This window comes from Drosophila virilis, chromosome 2 (assembly GCF_030788295.1).
Source record: "Drosophila virilis strain 15010-1051.87 chromosome 2, Dvir_AGI_RSII-ME, whole genome shotgun sequence".
Lineage (NCBI taxonomy): Eukaryota > Metazoa > Arthropoda > Insecta > Diptera > Drosophilidae > Drosophila > Drosophila virilis.
Window position 1 is genome coordinate 14,792,738 of NC_091544.1, and position 19,442 is coordinate 14,812,179.

At 44.7% G+C, this 19,442-nt stretch overlaps 10 protein-coding genes across 13 annotated transcripts; 4 read left to right on the plus strand and 6 right to left on the minus strand.

The window, feature by feature from the left end:
* The first annotated feature begins 191 nt into the window (after positions 1-191).
* LOC6631083 (oxaloacetate tautomerase Fahd2a, mitochondrial) lies at positions 192-1,512 on the plus strand. Its single transcript, XM_002053773.4, has 3 exons — positions 192-904; positions 963-1,291; positions 1,349-1,512. The coding sequence occupies exons 1-3, from the start codon at positions 371-373 to the stop codon at positions 1,509-1,511; spliced, it is 1,026 nt and encodes a 341-aa protein (XP_002053809.2). The 5' UTR covers positions 192-370; the 3' UTR covers position 1,512.
* A 12-nt stretch (positions 1,513-1,524) lies between these two features.
* Mitofilin (inner membrane mitochondrial protein mitofilin) lies at positions 1,525-5,416 on the minus strand. 2 transcript variants are annotated; one of them, XM_015172058.3, is made up of 9 exons: positions 5,124-5,416; positions 4,672-4,889; positions 4,140-4,613; positions 3,935-4,083; positions 3,180-3,875; positions 2,515-2,535; positions 2,281-2,439; positions 1,930-2,218; positions 1,525-1,869 (listed from the first exon to the last, which is right to left on the minus strand). In XM_015172058.3, exons 1-9 carry the CDS (start codon positions 5,343-5,345, stop codon positions 1,692-1,694), a joined length of 2,406 nt encoding a protein of 801 aa, XP_015027544.1. In that variant the 5' UTR covers positions 5,346-5,416; the 3' UTR covers positions 1,525-1,691. The 2 variants fall into 2 exon arrangements, with proteins under 2 accessions (XP_015027544.1, XP_002053808.2); XM_002053772.4 differs by lacking the exon at positions 2,515-2,535 and having other exon boundaries at positions 5,124-5,413.
* Positions 5,417-5,496: 80 nt separating this feature from the next.
* On the plus strand, positions 5,497-6,261 carry mRpL35 (mitochondrial ribosomal protein L35). The gene is made up of 2 exons (XM_002053771.4): positions 5,497-5,645; positions 5,715-6,261. Exons 1-2 carry the CDS (start codon positions 5,621-5,623, stop codon positions 6,212-6,214), a joined length of 525 nt encoding a protein of 174 aa, XP_002053807.1. The 5' UTR covers positions 5,497-5,620; the 3' UTR covers positions 6,215-6,261.
* Positions 6,210-7,340, minus strand: LOC6630972 (oxaloacetate tautomerase fahd2, mitochondrial). Its single transcript, XM_002053770.4, has 3 exons — positions 6,901-7,340; positions 6,501-6,832; positions 6,210-6,442 (listed from the first exon to the last, which is right to left on the minus strand). The coding sequence occupies exons 1-3, from the start codon at positions 7,291-7,293 to the stop codon at positions 6,274-6,276; spliced, it is 894 nt and encodes a 297-aa protein (XP_002053806.2). The 5' UTR covers positions 7,294-7,340; the 3' UTR covers positions 6,210-6,273.
* Positions 7,341-7,577: 237 nt separating this feature from the next.
* Positions 7,578-9,090, minus strand: Cchl (Cytochrome c heme lyase). Of its 2 annotated transcripts, none has more exons than XM_002053769.4 (3): positions 8,880-9,090; positions 8,186-8,765; positions 7,578-8,124 (listed from the first exon to the last, which is right to left on the minus strand). In XM_002053769.4, exons 2-3 carry the CDS (start codon positions 8,746-8,748, stop codon positions 7,869-7,871), a joined length of 819 nt encoding a protein of 272 aa, XP_002053805.1. In that variant the 5' UTR covers positions 8,749-8,765; positions 8,880-9,090; the 3' UTR covers positions 7,578-7,868. The 2 variants fall into 2 exon arrangements, with proteins under 2 accessions (XP_002053805.1, XP_015027543.1); XM_015172057.3 differs by having other exon boundaries at positions 8,186-8,783.
* Positions 9,091-9,154: 64 nt separating this feature from the next.
* ND-42 (NADH dehydrogenase (ubiquinone) subunit ND-42) lies at positions 9,155-10,915 on the plus strand. The gene is made up of 3 exons (XM_002053768.4): positions 9,155-9,309; positions 9,548-10,679; positions 10,748-10,915. Exons 2-3 carry the CDS (start codon positions 9,549-9,551, stop codon positions 10,841-10,843), a joined length of 1,227 nt encoding a protein of 408 aa, XP_002053804.1. The 5' UTR covers positions 9,155-9,309; position 9,548; the 3' UTR covers positions 10,844-10,915.
* On the minus strand, positions 10,550-13,937 carry LOC6630969 (transmembrane protein 181). Its single transcript, XM_002053767.4, has 7 exons — positions 13,255-13,937; positions 12,932-13,188; positions 12,609-12,689; positions 12,444-12,543; positions 12,108-12,385; positions 11,949-12,051; positions 10,550-11,884 (listed from the first exon to the last, which is right to left on the minus strand). Exons 1-7 carry the CDS (start codon positions 13,697-13,699, stop codon positions 11,514-11,516), a joined length of 1,635 nt encoding a protein of 544 aa, XP_002053803.1. The 5' UTR covers positions 13,700-13,937; the 3' UTR covers positions 10,550-11,513.
* Positions 13,938-14,067: 130 nt separating this feature from the next.
* Positions 14,068-16,169, minus strand: LOC6630968 (pre-mRNA-processing factor 17). Its single transcript, XM_002053766.4, has 3 exons — positions 15,329-16,169; positions 14,759-15,237; positions 14,068-14,701 (listed from the first exon to the last, which is right to left on the minus strand). The coding sequence occupies exons 1-3, from the start codon at positions 16,032-16,034 to the stop codon at positions 14,168-14,170; spliced, it is 1,719 nt and encodes a 572-aa protein (XP_002053802.2). The 5' UTR covers positions 16,035-16,169; the 3' UTR covers positions 14,068-14,167.
* Positions 16,035-16,139, minus strand: LOC116650907 (uncharacterized). The gene has a single exon (XM_070207201.1). The coding sequence runs from the start codon at positions 16,137-16,139 to the stop codon at positions 16,035-16,037; it is 105 nt and encodes a 34-aa protein (XP_070063302.1).
* A 269-nt stretch (positions 16,170-16,438) lies between the features above and the next one.
* On the plus strand, positions 16,439-19,041 carry pit (probable ATP-dependent RNA helicase pitchoune). 2 transcript variants are annotated; one of them, XM_002053765.4, is made up of 5 exons: positions 16,439-16,707; positions 16,765-16,947; positions 17,152-17,862; positions 17,929-18,554; positions 18,612-19,041. In XM_002053765.4, the coding sequence occupies exons 1-5, from the start codon at positions 16,539-16,541 to the stop codon at positions 18,933-18,935; spliced, it is 2,013 nt and encodes a 670-aa protein (XP_002053801.1). In that variant the 5' UTR covers positions 16,439-16,538; the 3' UTR covers positions 18,936-19,041. The 2 variants fall into 2 exon arrangements, with proteins under 2 accessions (XP_002053801.1, XP_015027080.1); XM_015171594.2 differs by having other exon boundaries at positions 16,440-16,707; positions 16,768-16,947.
* The last annotated feature ends 401 nt before the right edge of the window (positions 19,042-19,442 follow it).

Below are 19,442 nucleotides of genomic sequence, written 5' to 3' on the forward strand. Positions count from 1 at the left end.
GATAAGCAGCGCCAAAAATCAAACACATATTTAAGAGCTGCCGGATAGAAGCGTATGTGACCGTTGAATAATAAAATGAAAGTTATGATAACATTTCCAACACTGAAATCATGTTTGTTAATAATTCCAGGGATATTCCCTTTTTTGCCATTGACACTAAACCGAAAAACATCAGTAAATAAAATCATTCTATGGGAACGGAGTCTAGGGACAAGAGTTAAACTTCAAAACATAAAATGGTTTATTATTAGTTATTTTGGGAGCTGTGCACAGTGAAAGCGTTACATTCGGAATTTTTTGGATTGCAGAGTTTGCTCAATTTTCAAAATTACCGCATTGTATACAATAAACAAATACATGAACCCAAATTATGAGAGCTGCAGTGTCTTTGCTGCGTAACAGCTTTGGATTTGCACGCATTCATGCAAAAGCATCTCCACTAGAAAAAATTGGATGGGAGCAAATGAAAAATAATCCGTTAGAGCCAATTATTTCATCCTGCCATAGCGAATACCACATTCCGAAATGCCGCTTTATGCAGTACATACGTTCTGGGGATACCAACAAACGTCTTGGCATGGTGTCTGAGAACGGTTCTAAAATGATTGAATTATCATCCAAAACCTGTGCCTCGCCCGACATGGTCAGTTTTATACAGCAGAGATACTGCATGAAAAGTCTTATTAGCAGCGCACAATTCATGGAGGTGGACGATGTTAAACAGGATCTGAGGCTGTTACCTCCAATAGATTCACCGGGTAAAATAATTGGCGTTGGCTGTAATTACTACGATGGCTGCAACGAGCGGCATGAAAGTATACCAAAAACGCCAGAATTTTTTGTCAAATTTGGTACTTCCATCACAGGTGCTCTAGACAATATTCGTGCCCATCAAATAGCCAAGGCAAGTGGAAATCATCTTATATGCGATTCAAGCTAATTTCGCTAAATCATATTTGCAGCGCATTGACTATGGCTGCGAGTTAGCTGTGGTTATTGGCAAAAAATGCCGCCATGTCTCTCGTAACGCGGCTATGAGCTGTGTTTTTGGTTATATGATTGCTCAGGATATTAATGCACGAGATTGGAATGTATTGCAAGGTGGTCAAACAATGTTAGGGAAATCTTTGGACACCTTTTGCCCACTGGGACCGGTTATCGTACACAAGTCTCATGTGCCCGATGTAAATAATCTGTGGATCAAGACGATTGTTAACGGTGAGCAGCGACAATGCGGCAACACGAAGAATATGATTTTTAAAATTGACTACCTCATTCATCGACTCTCTCAGTAAGTGAATAGATAGACACAGTTTCATTTTACCTTTAATTCTCCAATCTGCAATAGATTCATGACCCTTTGCCCTGGTGACATAATTTTGACCGGCACCCCAGCTGGTTCTGGTGCATACCGTAATCCGTCAAGTTTTCTAAAGCCCGGTGATCTTGTCGAGAGTGAAATACAAAAATTGGGTAAAATGAGAAATAAAGTCGTTAACCCTTATGCTTAAATTCCATCATAAATTGTTTCATTGCCCATTATAGGCCTCTATATTTATAATTTGTATAATTGCTTCTAAAACAAAATTTCACAATGTTTTTTAAGTAGTGATTTTTTTTTTTGATAGACTTTTTAGAGTAAAATTAAAACAAATTGATAACTAAATGGGCGACGTGATAGGGAACATAATTTACAAGTACATCAAACCACTGGCTGCGGCATGCGCCATCAACGTATTTGCCGCTTGCTGTGTCTCTAGCATGAGGCGAGTCTCCTTCATCCAGTCGCTGGCAACTTCGCGTGGTGCACCCTCGAGTAGGTTCAAGTATTTAAGCGCCTGTAGGAAGTCACCACGGTCGACATGGTATCTAACAACAAGACAATCCGTACTTAATAATTTATTTTTCAAATCCATATCGTAGACATACCTGGCTCTATTCAATATATCATACGTGTCCAATTTGCTGTAGTCAAAGGGTTTGTTCTCCAGCTCATCCCTTGAGACGGGATTATCTGGCCGCAAAATAAAAAGTGATTGCAGAAAAGATAGGAAATAAATGGGCAGGCTCCCTCCATTTTCGGGTACCATCGCCAAACGGCGAGCAATTCGCTCAACGTTTAGAAAGCGTTCACGCAGCGCATCCTCGGGAAACACTCCGCGCTCCTGAGCTTCCTTAGGCATGTTTTCCAAAACGGCAATCACCAGTTCGTCACCCTCTGAAAACAGTTACACGTATTACGACAAAGTTTTTCTCCTTATGTATGGCTATACCACTTACCAGCCACCTTTGCAATAGCACTGATCTCGTTTTTCAGGGGTCGCAATTTATCCTTATAATGCACACCGGGTGTAGCCGTGCGCACTGAAGCCCAAAGCGCTTGACAGGCAGCCCATAAGGCTTGCGCCTGGTTGGCAGAGCGCTCAGTTTCAGCGCGTTCTATACGGATGAGAAAAAAACTCTTTAGTAAAAGCTTGATAACTATTTAAAGATGATTGTAAGCACGGGGAATACCTGTAAACTTGTCCTCTATTTCTAAACAAGCAGCATATGAGAGCAGTTTAGTTTATAATATTAAAATGCTAGCCATAAGAAGTTTAAGCTGGAAAACAATCGGTCCTCTATCCAATTCATATTTAATGATAAACTACTCTTACATACGTATAAGTTATTTGTTATACAGCTAGTTTTATTTACAACCTTGCTTGGATTCTTAATACAAGTACAAAAGAGCCACAAGTATTTTTAACTTGAGTAGAGTGCAAACTTTGGACTTTATCAAACTTACGGGTGAGTAAATGTATGTAGGCACTTTGCTGATCATGGTAACCAGAAAACATGTTAATATAATATTACCGGGATTGTGAACACAGAACGAATTCACCTATAGTCTAAACCTATTCAAAATTCAGCAAGCATCCAACTCCATAAAGTATATGTTATACAGACTAAAATCAAATCGCTCCCACTTACTTGCCCTTATCCTATATACTATGAGAATGAGAGCACATCAGAATGGAAGCCCTCAATGTTATGTAAGCCCAAATGTGGGTTAGGGAATTGTGAACCTTTGGTATACACACAGCTATCCATTGATAAAACTCGACACTCACAATCGTTTTCCAGCTTAACTATATACAGAATCTTTCTACAATTATGCATTGTAATAATTTACGTACCAGCTAATGCAGCATCCATTCCGCGCAGCTTGCCCAGCATAGCAGCCAGCTGGAGTTTGTAGCTGGCTTTTTCGGCAGCTAGTTTTTCATCCAGCTCGCGCTGAAAAGCGCGCGTCATATCCGTTTCTCGTTGTGCCACAATATCCTTAATGTGATCCGTGTGGGCTTCGGCCTGTTTTTTGAGCTGCAAACGCAGCTGCTTGTCTGCATCGGCATGTATTTGGAATATCTTTTTTTGATTTTCCACCGAGAGCTTGCGCTTCTCCGCCTCCAGATGAAACTCAAGCTGGGCACGCAGTGCCTCGGAGCTATTATCACCTCGCAAGGAATCAATGGCGCGCTTCAGACGCAATTCGCCATCGGTTTGCAGACGCTGCAATTCTTTTTGGTAGGCCACCACATGTGAGTAGGCGTGCAGTATGAACAAATCCAAATCCTCTTTAGATAAGTTCAACTTTTTTTCAGACAGATTAATGCCAGGGAAAATGGACTCGATTTCGTCAATGAAATAGTTGCGTGCCTGCTCAACACTGCGCCAATATTTGTCCGACACATTCGCCGTATCCTTTTGTCTATACAGCTCGTCCTTGACCTTGCAAATGTGCGACACAAGCTTTTTGATCTTATTACGCACATTCTCTACCTTCTCATTGTTCTTTGCAGTGGCCGCTTTGCTCAAAGCAATTTCACAGCGCTCTATAAGGAAATATGCGTTCGGTTTTATTCGATGCTTTTACATTCTAAAGAGCACTCACCAATCTTTTCCTGAGCTTCACGAGCCGCACGCTCAGCTTTCGATACAGCCGTATCTCTTGCACTTGCTCGGTTCTTCAGTGTCGCCCAGAGCGAGTTCTCACCATGCTCAACCGCCTTGTCGACCACACGTCGGACATCCTCATTAAAGCTGCGTAAAAGATCTATAAACATCTCGAGATAGGCGAGTAGGTTTTCAATGCATACCTCTTCAAAACTCCAATGGCAGCGTTATATTCCTGGATTGCCAGCTGCGCCGACAGCTCAATGGACTTCTCCAGTTCCAAGACTTCCTGTGGCAACGGTTGCACCTTTGGCGGAGCGGGTTTTGCTTCTGGCGGTGCTGGCTCCGACTTGGCGGCAGTTTTGGGTTCACTTTTGACTGGGGCAGTTTCTTTAGCTTTCGGTGCTTCTGATTTTTGTACCGTGGGCGCGCTCGGTTTGGTGGATGCAGGTTTTACATCGGGAACGCTCTTGCCGCCAAAGAAACTCGTTACCTTATTAGAAGCGGAGCTTACCGAATCGGATACGCTATTAAAGGTCGACTTGACTTTGTCGAGTTGTTCGTTTACATTTTTGGTTATGCCCTGGAACGGTGCCTCCTCCTGCAGCACGACTTTAATGACTGATTCAGCGCCAGGCACATTCTTTTCAACCATATTACGGAAATCCTTGTCGTATCTGCAATGTTACGCTTTTACTAACACAGACAAACTACAGAACATGAAAGGGAACTCACTTGGAATAGGTGATTACGCCGCCGACTGCAGCCAGTGGTGTCAATAGGAGCATCACTTTGCCAAAGCCAGCTTCGCGTGCGTTAGGCGGCGGGGGCAGGCTGCCTTTTTGCCGTTGTTGCTGTTGTTGTTGTTGCTGCTGCTGCTGTTGTCCATTACCGCCGTGGCTTCTGTTGTTATTGTGGCTATATTGTCTGCTGCTGGTTGGAGGCAGAGTGCGCTAAAAAGATACAATCGAAAAATTCTGATTGGAAACAGAAGCACATTCCAATTGACAAGCTATGTTGCACTGCTGGAATTTTGGACATTTTTTGCAATTCGTAGATGACATAACACACAAGCACTCTTGTATATTTTTGCAATTGGCTTTGTTTGTGGGCGAGAGGGGGTCGGTCGGGCGGCGGCGACGTCACCGAGACGATTGATTTTCACGTTGTTTTGTCAAAAATATTACCTGCATCGCACTCTTGCACTCAATAACTGCTAGCCGATACATGATGCCACAGAATTTTGTTAATTTAATTTGATAGTGCCTGCTGCAGACTCTAACCGGCGGCGAGAATAATTTTCCTGCCCAATTTCTCTCCAACGACAAATACTGGCTGACTCGCTGGCCGTCGACGTTGTGCGCACGTTTACAGAAGAATGGCAACCGATTGCTGCCAGTTCTTTCCATTCGTGCAGTAATGGGTCGCAATTGAAGCGTGTATAAAGTATTAAATCAACATAAATTTCTAACATTAATTTGACTCAATTTCATACTATTTACAACTACATTTAAAAATTGAATGTATATGAAGTGTAAAAAACTTTGTTTAAAAATGTGCGCACACCGTCGCTTGCCAATGTGAATGGCAAATGTAACTGTTAAACAGCTGACTAGCTAAAGGCTGTTACGCGACTGTGTACCAAATATTTTGGACATTATTCAGATCTATTAAACAACTCAAAATGCTGCGTACACTAGTCGCTGGTGGTAAGCTGCATACTTATTTAAATCAATATATATATTAATTATTTGTATGCCGAATTATTTGGTTAACAGCACTACGCAGTGTCTGCCGCGTTCAGCCGGCGTACGCGCTGCAGCACACCCAACGTGCATGCTTTGGACACTTGTTTGCTGCGTCCGCTCCAGCGCAGCGCAAGCCGAATCTACTTCCCGCCAGCAGTCTTACGTCAACGCCGATGCTGTTACAGGCGCCTGTGCCAGCCGCAGTGCCTGCCCGCAGCGTCACCAAATTCTCGCTCATCAAGGGCAAACGCAAGTCTGTGAAGGCGGTGCTAAAGCGTTTCAAACGCCTGGACTGGGGCGCATGGATAAGAACACACTCTGGCCGCCAAAAGAAACTGTTCAAAAAGTCCGCTGAGCTGCGCCGTCGTCTGCGCCAACATGTATTTACAAATGCCACACAGAGTTGGCTGTTGGACAAAATGGTTACTAGCTACTGGCGTCGGCCCAAATACTATATCGATGATCCGTATGCGCCCTATCACAAGCGCGATGAATACTTTGCGACCAAATCGAAAACATTCAAAGTGTAAATCATAAACATTTAATAACATGCACAGCGATTATTTGGTTTAAATAACATTTGTAACAATTAGTTTGCTATGCAAGGAGCAACCACTGGGTTGGTCATCGTGCCCAGACCAACAATCTCAGTCTTGATGACATCTCCTGGTTTCAGATACTCTGGCGGGCTGCGATGCATTCCCACGCCTTTTGGTGTGCCGGTCAAAATGATGTCGCCAGGCAGCAGCGTAATGGATCTGATAATATCCAAGTCACGATTAGCCATCAATTGATCATTAATTTTTTGCTACTCACTGGGTTAGTCGATTAATGACATCATCGATTTTGTAGATCATATTGCCCGTATTGCCGTTTTGCTTCTCCACACCATTGATCCACGTTTTCAGTGGTAAATCGTACACATTCTTGACCAGGCTCTTGTGCACAACGGCAGGGCCCAGCGGGCAAAAGGTGTCCATAGATTTGCCCAGAAGGAATTGGCCACCGTTGCGTTCCTTTTGCCAGTCACGTGCCGATATATCCTGAGCAACGCTGTAGCCGAACACATAGTCGAACGCCTTCTCCTTAGGCACTTGACGGGCGACCTTTCCAATGACGACAACCAATTCCACCTCCCAGTCGATTTTCTGATAAACAAACGAAATGCGCTGTAATCTGTGTCTACATATCTTACATATCAGCTCTTGGCACATACGTCACTCGCAGTGTGGGCTATCACATTATCCGTTGGCCCCACCAATGTGTTGTTGTACTTGCTGAAAAACATGGGCTCCTTTGGCGCCGGCTTGTTCTGCTCATCGCAGTGATCTTGATAGTTGAGACCAATGCAAATTATTTTGCCCGGTTCGGTGAGTGGAGGCAGCAGTGTGACGTCATCGTTCAAGGTAAGCTTCGGCTGGCTTTGAGCCTTTTGCGCAAGCTCGTCCAGATTGGGATTTTGTGCAATCAATGTCTTCAAATCGCAGGGCACACCCTCCGCACCGGACAACTCAACAAGAGACTTTTGATCGTCGGCAAGCAGACCAAGACGCTTGGCGAGGTCACCCTTGCGCAAATATTGCACGAAACGCATTCTGGCAGCCAACATTTAAAACTGTTCGATGGATCAGGGGCCAGCTCCACTCGTTAAGAATTTTGTTACGTGACGTAAAACCACGAATAGCGAATGCATATTAACCAGCACTGGTCAAATGACAGTTTGACATTCTTTGAATGGAATTTTTCTCCATGGGGACTGCGTTAGAGATGATCGCATGTCGTGCTTGTGTTAGTGGCAAGAGCACGCACGACTTAACACGAAGCAATAATATTTCGTGAGCCAAATACGAAAATATAAATATCCTTACATTTTTAATAAAAACGCGAATAGCAGACATTTTTAGGCGTATTCTTTTAATAACAGAACAAGGCTTTTTAACATTCATTTCTATTTATCAATAACATAGCTAGGAATATGCAGCAATTCTAAAATTGTAACAAATTGTCCATGTTCGCGGCCAAATTGAATAAAAATAAGTGAGATTTATTTTTGGTTTAAAATAAATAGATACGTTGTTGTTAAATAGCAACACCCAACTTTAATAGTGCAGCCTAAAGTGTATAACATAATGTTTTGGGCTCGATAATAACTTAGATCAATTTTGTACAGTTCTAGAAAATGTCCTACTCGCTACCAGCAGATACTTTGCTGTTGTCGTTGCTTCGGAACTTTTCCGTTAATTCGAATTTCCATCGCATGTAGGCCACGCGCATACGATCCCAAACATTATCAACCGAATCCATGGCTGGGCGCACGTCCAACAAAGCAAAGCGATAATCTTTATCAACCAGGCCCCCATCGTAGTAGTCGATGACATAGCGAACATCCTTGCCGCAACGGTCCACAATCCAGTCATGGCGATCAAAAGGCAGCTCATAACTGCAAAAATGGAATCAGTAGTTGATATTTGATATGGCAGCCGGACTGGCGAAATGCTTACCCAAGCCAGCTACGGAAGCGTGCACGTGGACTAAAATCCTTGGCCTTGCCGCCAAAGCTCTTCAGGCGTGGATTGCCGCACTCTTTGGCGTGTAGCGCCTCCCATTTAAGCACCTCCTGCCAGGCCTGCTCATTGTTGGCGTTGTGTATGCGTATTATATCGCCCATATCTTTCTGGGTGACATCCTCGGTCTTCCAACGCCAACCCTTGCGCAACATAGCGTTCCAAAACATTTGCTGGCTTGGATATTGCCAGAATTGTACGGTGCCGTCCTCGGTCGCCTTTGGTATGGTTGATGTCTGCCGATCTGTGGGCAATGGAAAGGGTTGATCTGGTGACGGCTGTTGGTTGGCTGGCGGCATCATGTTCAACGGATTGACATCACTGTTGTCATGCTGAACGGGACATTCGGAGGCCTGCATTTTGGGATGTGGTGGCACAGCTGAGGCCGATTGATTGCCGCCATTCTTCTGGTGCATTGGGCATTCCGGTGGCGGCGACCCACCAGTTGACATGCTTTTGGCAGCCTCCATTTGGACTTTGGATAGCGCTGAATTGCCCATTTTCTAAATAATAATTGCTAGAATAAGGATAAAAACTGTGTCACGAGTAAAATGTTGTAGTTCTCAAGTTGCGTAACTGTGCCCAATTGCATTTGTGGGCCATACAGGAAATTGGAATTAGTTTAACTTACATGTATTTTTGATACAGATGCTTTACAAAATGTTGCGTTGATAAAGTATAAATTTGCGTGCAATTTTAATTGATGTTTCTTGAACTCATTGTGAGCCTCAGTTGCGAACAGAATTCTTGAAATGCAGCGAGGTTACGACAGGGCTGTCACGGCATCTGAAAAATACAAAATATTTAGCCGAACTTACTGGACGACTAGGGTGTTTAAATTGAATTGAATATATTTTTGTTTTAATTGACAATAAAGACAAGGGTTTGCCACATAAATTACACACTACTTTTATAACGCAAATTTTTATTCAACAGAAAACTTAGTAGCCCTGTTAGCACAGTACAAGTGTTGAACGACTCTATAAAGTTTGTCGTTTATCAACACCAACCGCATAGGCCGATATTGTTATTGGATAGATTTTAGATTTTTTGCTTTTAAAGTGAGTAGATAATACGGGAATTTGCCAAAAATTATAATTTTCTGTAGCTGTATCTGTATTGCGACTTCTTTGATGCTAATGGAATGCAAAAACCAGGCTAATCGGCAGATGCAAATGCAAACTGCAGAAGTGTATTTTAAAGCTTGTGTGATGTAACAACAGACACCACAAAATGCCAACAAATTTACCATTATGACTGTTTAGATTGAAACTGATTTTGGGCCTTTTACTATTGCAGCATGACTGCCGTGTTTCGTGTAGGCCTCGTGCGGCTGGTTAGCCGTGGCGCAACCGCGCCTGGCACACTGCTGCAGGCCCAGGCGAATGCATTGCCCGCCGCCTTCATGCAGAAGTGCAATATCTCCGGCAGAACGATGCGGGGTGGTCCACGCTGTCCTAAGGTGGCGCCGTACCCATATAAGACGAAGAAGTACAACGTCATCAGCGCCTTCTTCGACAAGACCTCCAAGCGCTTCGACGAGAACTCAAAAGTTATCTGCGTCGAGGGTCCAATAGCGTCGGGCAAAACTAAGTTCGCCCAGGAGCTTGCCACGGAACTGGATATGCAATACTTTCCGGCCGTCGACTTAGATCTGATCTATATTAATCCCTATGGCTATGATATGCGTAAACTGGATCCGCAGTTGCCGCCCAGCTGCCGCAGTTATGATGTTAAGGACTTCTGCAGGGATCCCAATCATGAGCTGGCCGCCCTGTTCCAGATACGTATGTACATGCTGCGCGTCTCGCAGTACATCGATGCACTGCAGCACATCTTTTCGACTGGCCAGGGCGTTGTACTAGAGCGCAGTCCCTACTCCGACTTTGTCTTCATGGAGGCTATGTTCCGCCAGGGCTATATATCACGTGGTGCACGTTCCGTCTACAACGATCTGCGCCAAAACACCATCGGCGAGCTGCTCAAGCCACATTTGGTCATCTACCTTGATTTGCCCGTGGATGCTGTTCAGAAGCAAATTAAGGCCCGCAATTTAGAGTATGAGGTGAAATCCAAAGTGTTTACCGAGGCGTATTTGCGCGATCTAGAGGCTCTGTACAAGCAGCAGTATCTTAAGGACATCGCTGGACATGCGGAACTGCTTATCTACGATTGGTCAGCCGGTGGCGAAACCGAGGTAGTGGTCGAAGATATCGAACGCATTGATTTTCTGCAACACGAGTCGGATCCGCACAACAAGAAAATGCTGGACTGGCGTTTCCCGCTCGAGAGCGAGTGGTGCGAGGCACGCATCAAGTACTGCAACGAAAAGTCCGATCTGATGAACTACTTTAATGTGCCACGTTTCGATGTGCCCGAGCTGTTGCGCAGCGCCGACGACAGCAAAGTCTGGCGTGATGTCTGGTTCAATGTGAGTCCAATTGTTGACTCCACTTCCTTTGGATTCAATCTAATAACTATATTTTTTACTTTTGCTAGGCGCCTGGCATGAAGTATCGCCCAGGCTACAATGCGGATGTGGGAGACAGTGGCTTGTTGACCAAGAGTAAAATGGGCATTAACGAGGTCTTCTAGGCGGCCACCCATGATCATGGAGTTCAATTGGCGAAATGTGTTAATTATGTAATAAACAATCTAGTAAAATAACGGTAATCTTTTCGCTTACAATGTTCTGCCTGTCTTATAATTTTAAATAATTCTCTCAATTCAAAATGCCTTTAGATGGAAAATGAGACCAATCGTCATTTAGCATATACTTATATAAGAGACGGATATACGGCAATGCAAGATTAACAACCATTCGATGCAGTCTCCTCTATATGTCAGATGCATGTCTGTATTAGTCGGAACAGAACACTATGATGATCTTGTTTTACCAGCCTGAGCACCACTATGCTAATGGCTTATAATCAGAATCAAAAATGCAAACTTCTTTTCCCAGATATCTTAATTAAACTCTCAAAATACGAGCTTTAATATGCTCCTTGGGTTTATCGCAAATCTTCTCAATTTCTTTGAGGATAGCAATTGCTGCACAAACCGACGTACCGTTTATATGTATTAAACAAATAGTTAATTATCAATTAATTTTACTTCAAATTTAGTTAAGGGAATCGAAAACGCTTGGCTGAATGCTATACCTGTAGGATTTGTAGTTTGTACAATAATGTAGCGCTGTTTGGATCGCATGCTATGGAACATTAACGTTTAAAATATGATACGCCCAACCATTGATCGGTCGATGTTAATCGCTATCGTAGTCATTTTTACCCGCGCCACCGATGGAGGTCAGTGGACGCCGTGACTCCTCATCGGAGCCATAGACGACATCCTCGTCAGAGTCGTCTATCATGGAAATGGCCGGATTATCTTTGGTAACCGCCAATTCAGCCTGTGCAAAGCGTCCGTCCGGCGAATACACATACGCCATTGTGTACAAATAGAAATTTAACAGCCCGTAAAAGCACATAAACTGAGCCGAGCTGCGGTAAGTGGTGTTCAGTGTGGCCACAAAGTTATCCTCCAGTATGCCGAAGCCAAATCGGCAAGTGGTGACCGTTATGGAAATGGACAGCACAAAGAGCATCAGCAGCGTGAGAAACTTTAGCCGTATGTCTGGAAGAGCAGCATAATTGTTGATTTCGAAACACAATGTTCTCGGGAAAGGCAAGGAGCTTACCAAAGTAGGGCATGGAACGCAGTTCAGTGTAGGCGCGCAGCAGGAGCAGACCCAGATAAACCACATACATACAGCAGGCAATGTAGAAGAACATCTTCAGGCCCTGCAAAGTAGAAGAAGATTAATCTGAGACTCTAATAATTACTCGGCCCCACTCACATTGTAGTTTTTGGTGTCCACAAAGTGGCTGTATGTGGGATCTCGCAGCTCGTTGCATTTCTCCCATGTGGCCAGGACAATGGCGCACAGCCAAATGGGCAGCACCACGATAATCTTGATCATATAGAAGCTAACAAAGCGTCGTTCGTTCTGCCGCAGTCCGTGGTAGATACACAGCCAGAACATGAGCAGGGCGCACAGGAATGTGGCCTGTAGAACGGCATCCAGCATGCCCGGCAGCCAGGAGTTCATCAGAAATATCAGCGGAAAGAATGGATCTATGAAAATTGCAGAATTCAAAATATCTCATAAATGATGGACTTGGGTAATACCCACTATCGTAGAGCAGCAGCAGCGGCAGCAGAACGGATATCCATTTCTGCTCAATGGACCAGTCGTAGACGGGATACTTGCGCAGCGTGTGTGCATACCAGCACTGATGGAAGAGAAAGGAATGAGAATCTATGAAAACAGGGTTTATATGCATGCTCTTTTACTTACTATGACGATGAACGTGAAGAGCAGAAAGATGAATCTGAACCAGATCTCAATCTGTGTAAACTCCGGGCTATATGTCTTGAACTAAAAGAAATCATTTAGTGGAATTGACTTGCAGGTACAGAAAGGCGTGTATCATGATTGTTTGTCGTGACACGAACACGCACGTGCTCGTGTCTCGTGTCGTTCGTGCTCGTGTCTCTGTTGACACGACATTGTATGCAAAAATTGCGTGTTTCCCACTTTCAGTTCGTGTTCGTGTTAGACAAACCAGACACGAGCCCATCTCTACTTGAAAGGTATATAGATGGGTAGCTGCTACTCACATAGAACGTAATGGCCCTGATGTTGTATTTCTGATGGAACGACTCTAGCCCTAGGAAACGTACTGTTATGATATAGTGGGCATAGTCCAAAAAGCCCAAATGCATGACTGTGAACTCCTCGCAGTCGTTGCGCACACACAGCAAATGCCTTGTGCGATTGTGGGCCGCGCTGCGGCCCAGGACACTCAGTGGCTTGTGCTGCTCGTTGATGCCATCGATGGAGACGCTAATCTGGAAACTCTTGTCATAGCGCTCATCTAGACGGGAGCATAGACTGAATGTCGCCTTACTGAAGATGGGGGCAATGGGGGCTCAACACTTACCATCATTGTTATCGGTGACCAGCTTGGCTATGAGCCACATCTGTTGGGAGTAGGTCGTCATCAGCGGGGACTTCATGGCAAAGGGGCCCGTGGCCAGCACGGTTTTGCTATGCGCCAGCGTTGTATTGGCCAGGATCTGATGTGCCGTCACTGCGTCTGTGGTTGTTATTGGCGGACCAGTGAGGCCAATTATTATGCCCAGGCCGAAGCAGGTGAAGAAGCCGAGAAAGACCATAACAAATTCACGCTTGTGCATGGAGTACATGCGCATGTGGACGGATCGCTCGCAGCGATCGTGAAAAAAGGCAGGTGAAATGTATTTGTTGAACTCGCTGAATAGGTCACTGAACTGTGACAGGGAGTTCTTGAGGCGCAGCAAAAGGCCACCGGATGGTAGATGATAGGCATAGCCCAAGCCGGAGGTATCTGTGGGCGGCTTGGCCATGGCAGCAGTGCTGTGGAACTATTAATTGCAAGTGTTTTATCTAGTTTGCTTACTTAATCCTTAAATTCACAATATATGCATTTTTTCAATGGTGCCAAAACTGTAAATATCTCTCTTTATGCAGTTGCGCCAGCGCCTTGTTGCATCGATTATAATTTATTTCTTGCAATTGTTTCTTTTTTTTGGAAAACAATTTCTACGCTGCTTGCTTGCTGTTGTGAAAAAGTATTGATTTTGGCTGGCAATCGCATATGTTTTGCGCCCTGAGGGTGGGCTATGAATTTTTGTTTGCAGGCGCCAGCGCCATATTGTACAGTTTGGCAAGCACTGCGCATGCGCTCTCTTATCAGCTGCCTGCAAAATGTAAACAAAGCCAATTTTTTTTTAGAGGTAAACTTTGTGGTCTTCTCATTTAGTCAATTAATATGTTACACTTGAGCTTACAACTGCACTAGCTAGTTGTTTACTTTAATCCCAATATTTAAGCTGACCATCCCAGCCGGCAGTAACTAGTTTGCTGGCCTCATGCGGATGCCAAAGTGCACTGATGCAGACGCCGTCGTGCGCCTGCCATTTTTTGTACATTTTCGTCGTCTTCCAGTCCCATATATAGCACTTCCCATCGCCATCGCCCGACACCAGATAGCTCATGTCCGGCGAAAAGTCTAGCTGGCAGGCATAACCAGAGACCATGTGTCCAGTGAAGGTCTTCTTGCGATTCATTTTGAAGCGATTCAAGGCGGAGAATATCACGATTTTGTTGTCCAACGATTGACAGGCCATCCATTTGCCATTGGGCGCCAGCGTGACTGCAGGCATGGAATGCATTGTAGGATCAGCAATGTACTTCATGTCCACGGGTATGTCCCATTCCCAGATGCGCATGGATTTGTCATCTGAGGTAGTCACAAATCTACGATTATCATCCACAAAGGTAATTGTGCTGACAGAGCCCAAATGACGATCATATTCCTGCACAATATCGCCGCTTCGCGTGTCCCACTATGAAATAGATTAATCTTTATTACAATTACTTTGATGATGAACTGTTTAACTTACGCAAATGATCTTTTTGTCAGAGGTGCCGGCCACAAAGAGATGCTGCTTGCTGTTATCCGGATGAAACTTAACGCAGAAGGGCATTTTGCGTGTAGTAAAGCGCGAGACGACATCACCCGTCTCCGCATCCCATAATTTTATATAGCGATCATACGAGGCAGACAGAAAATGCGAGCCCTTGTTGTTCCACGCAATATCTTTAATGGCCTGCCGATGGCCTGAGAACGTACGCACGCAACGTCGATCGCCATAGACCTCCCACAGCTTGACGCGACAATCCATTGAGCCGGAGAGTAGCAAATGCGCCGTCTTGGGAAACCAGCGTATGGACGAGATGCCTTTGTTGTGGCCCGTCCAGGTGTGTATGTGTGCCTTGGGCAGAAAACATTTTGGCGGAGGCGCGTTCGAACGCAAATTGACGCCCAAATCATGTGGTGCGTGTAGGTACGAGCGCCCTTGGTAATCGTAAGCATCCTTGACTGCAATACAAATACAAGAAAATATTAATATATCATTTAAAAAAATTGGTTACCCATTCAAATAGGACTCAGCTATTGCCGGCTAACTCACTGTGCAACGTGGACTTTTCTTCGAGCGGTTTGTCCTCGGGTATGCGTCCGCGTTTGTGCCGCTTGGAGAGCAGCTCATCCAGCTCGGCGCGTTCTTGTTCATTAGGTTTGGCGACGCTCACCTCATTCTCGAACTTGCCCCATGGCCCCAGGAAACCCTCCACATCTTCTGGATTATCATTTTTCTCTTGTTTGCGCATTTTTTTTGGCTTGGGCGCCTCAAATACCGTTTTGCCATTGTCATCATATGCGGATTGCAAGTCACCAACGTAGGACTGTCCATCGGCAGCCTCATCGACTGTGGGGTCTAAGGCATAGCCATAGGTGTGGAACGTGCGCCGCTGATTCTCAAATTCAAATGCATTTATGTGTGCCTTCTCCACATAGCCAGCAAGCGTGTTGCGCGGCGCCCGTTGTTGCATGGTCAAATCTGGATGCTCTGGGCCCTGGACGGGCGCATACATCTCATCGTAGCGTGGATTGTAGGTGACTTCCTTAAGCGTTGGATCTAGCGTTCGCGCAACGGCTGCAGCTCCCATCGGCACTACTTCGGGCGCCGCACAAACTGCCAGCGCTGTGGATAGCGAATGCGTTTTGTCCACCGGCTGTAAATGCGCGGGCAACTCTTGCGCTGCATCCTTGCCCTGCTCGTGGTCCGATTCACCCTCGGAGGAGCTGCCGTAGGATTGCAGTCCCAGCATGTTCATCTAAAGACTGCGCACAAATTCCGTATACTTGTTGACAAAATGCTGCAAATATAAAACCACTAAACTGTACAAAATGAAAACAAAAACGTTTATAGAAATTTCCATCAAGGTGGCGTTTCTATGTTAGTTACTTGTTCGTTGTGACTGGCAAATTTGGGAATGCCAACTATTTCAGAAAGCTGGTAAAACTAAATACGTAAAATAATCATCTGGTTGCCCAAGTTAGGAGAATAAAGCTTTATTTCTGCGTTAAATGGTACGTTTATATTTAAATTAAATCATTTAAATTGAATACAAATTAAATTTTCAAAACAGCAATTTTTGTGTCATACGGAAATGTTATCGAATATTCATATGCGATCTATCGATAAACACATACACAGCTGTTTAGCAATTTGTCTACTTTTTAATGTGAATGGCAAAATCGTGGACTGCAACACGTGCGCGTTTGTTTTATTCCAAGTTTTTTGATATACATCTGTTTTAAAACCGCAATTCCTTAAAATGTCGATTAGAGAAAAGCTTCTTATGAAAAAAATTGTCAAGCGCGAGAAAATGAAGAAGGAGCTCTCCCAGAAAAAAGGCAAAGGCAAGCAGGCAGTGCCGGAACCGCCAGCCGCAAAGTCCGGAAAGACCCAACCCAAAAAGCAGAAGCGACCTGTGGAGGCTGAAGGTGTGTGAAAACATGCAGCTTTTAATAATATATAAAAAAACATTTATAAACGCTTAGCAGACGACTTGGATGATGATTTTCAAGAGCAGCCCCAGGTCAAAGGAAAAAAGCGCCAGCAGCAGAAAAAGAAGCCACAAATCGAGGTGGCAAACTCCGATTCGGACTCGGAACAGGATGAGGCAGAGAGCGGTAGTGCGTCAGGGGAAGATGACGAGGACGACGAGGAGATAGATAGTGAAGGTATACTAATAATTTGCCTTAGCAGAAAGTGATTAATTTTGGTTTAAGGATGATTCAAAGGCGAATTTGATTTTCACCAGAGCAGCGAGTTAATGCTGTTAAGTGGAAGCATGAGATGCACTGGAAAAATAACTGAAAAACAAAATGATTGCATTAGATTAGTTAAAAGGAAATCCTTGTTAATTGTTATCATAACACTTGCAGCTGCAGACTCACCCGATTCAGAGGAGGACTCACCGGTGCCGGTCAAGAAATCCAAGCAACAGCCTAAAGCAGTCAAAAAGGCTGCCTCAACAAATGGCAAAGCTACAGATGATGACACGCCCTTTACCGTAGAATCCTCATTGTCAGCATTGGATCAACGTGATTCCGATGATCGCAGCTTTGCTTCACTCAAAGGCGCCGTCTCTGAGGCCACATTGCAAGCCATTGCCGAGATGGGCTTCTCCGAGATGACTGAAATTCAGGCCAAGTCTTTGACGCCATTACTCAAGGGTCGGGATCTGGTGGGCGCTGCCCAAACGGGCTCAGGCAAAACGCTTGCGTTCCTTATACCTGCCGTGGAATTGATCAATAAGCTGCGTTTTATGCCGCGCAACGGCACGGGCGTTATTATTATCTCGCCCACACGGGAGCTGTCCATGCAAACGTTTGGTGTGCTCAAAGAGCTAATGGCACATCATCATCACACCTATGGCTTGGTCATGGGTGGCTCCAATCGTCAGGTGGAGAGCGAAAAGCTGGGCAAAGGCATTAACATTCTGGTGGCCACGCCGGGTCGTCTGTTGGATCATCTGCAGAATTCACCGGATTTCCTATACAAAAACTTGCAGTGTTTGATTATTGATGAAGTGGATCGCATATTGGAAATTGGTTTCGAGGAGGAACTGAAACAGATCATTAATTTGTTGCCAAGTAAGTGAAGAATTTCGTTTAAAGATGACTGGCTCCTGATACATATATTTCCTCTTTTTTCTGTAGAACGCCGCCAGACAATGTTGTTTTCGGCCACACAGACGGAACGCATCGATGCGCTTTCCAAGCTGGCGCTGAAAAAGGAGCCGATCTATGTGGGCGTGCACGATAACCAAGAGACGGCTACCGTTGAGGGCCTCGAGCAAGGTTACATTGTTTGCCCATCGGAGAAGCGTTTGCTGGTGCTTTTTACGTTCCTAAAAAAGAATCGCAAGAAGAAGGTCATGGTTTTCTTTTCCTCGTGTATGTCGGTCAAGTATCATCACGAACTCTTCAACTACATCGATCTACCGGTCACTTCCATTCATGGAAAACAGAAGCAAACGAAACGCACCTCGACCTTCTTCCAATTCTGCAATGCCGAGTCGGGCATTTTGCTCTGCACGGATGTGGCAGCACGTGGTCTAGATATACCGCAAGTCGATTGGATTGTGCAGTACGATCCGCCAGATGATCCACGCGAATATATTCATCGTGTGGGTCGTACGGCACGCGGCTCAGGCACATCTGGACATGCTCTGCTAATGTTAAGACCCGAGGAATTGGGCTTCTTGCGCTATCTGAAGGCAGCCAAGGTGCCGCTCAATGAATTTGAGTTCTCCTGGCAAAAGATTGCCGATATACAGCTGCAGGTAAGCTCTATAGCTATATAAACCATATACAAATCATAACAGCTTCTTTATTTTTAGCTAGAGAAGTTGATAGCGAAAAACTATTTCCTTAATCAGTCAGCTAAGGAGGCCTTTAAGTCGTATGTACGCGCCTATGACTCGCATCAGCTAAAACAAATATTCAATGTGAACACACTGGACTTGCAGGCGGTTTCCAAAAGCTTTGGCTTTCTGGTGCCGCCTGTGGTTGACCTCAAAGTAGGCGCTGCCAAGCGAGAGCGGCCCGAGAAGCGTGTGGGTGGCGGCGGTTTCGGCTACTATAAGCAAATGAACGACAGCGGTGCCAAGCAGCGCCACTTTAAGCAGGTCAATCGCGATCAGGCCAAGAAGTTTATGCGTTAATTCTTTAGCCTTAAGTATAAACCGTTGTCTTTTATATAACATTATATACATTGTAGACATATGTATGTGTAGCGAATGTGAATAAGTGTCTTCATTTCACAACTAATTTTGCATCATTATTTAAATTCAAACCAAAAGGCGCCCACACGGATGTGGCGTTTGCCTTATTTGTGTGTTGTTTATTTCACATATTTATTGTCTCCGCTCCAGCCGCCAGACTTTTGCGAAAACAAAGTATTTGGCGATTCGAGCCCATTATGGCAACTGTTTTTTAATTTTTGGCAAATTTTATTTTTATACAAATTGTTCCAGTTTATTGACGGTCAGATCGACTCAAACTGTTACAGTTTGGCATGCATGTCGTCCAGGTCTTATTCAATTGAGCAATGCGTCGCCCACAAATGCTGCCATCAATTGAAATAACATTGAGGAGCTGCAAACAATTTTCTAATAAAACCCGTTTAACCCACAACACCCACTTCACAGCAATCGCCACTCGCTGTCCAA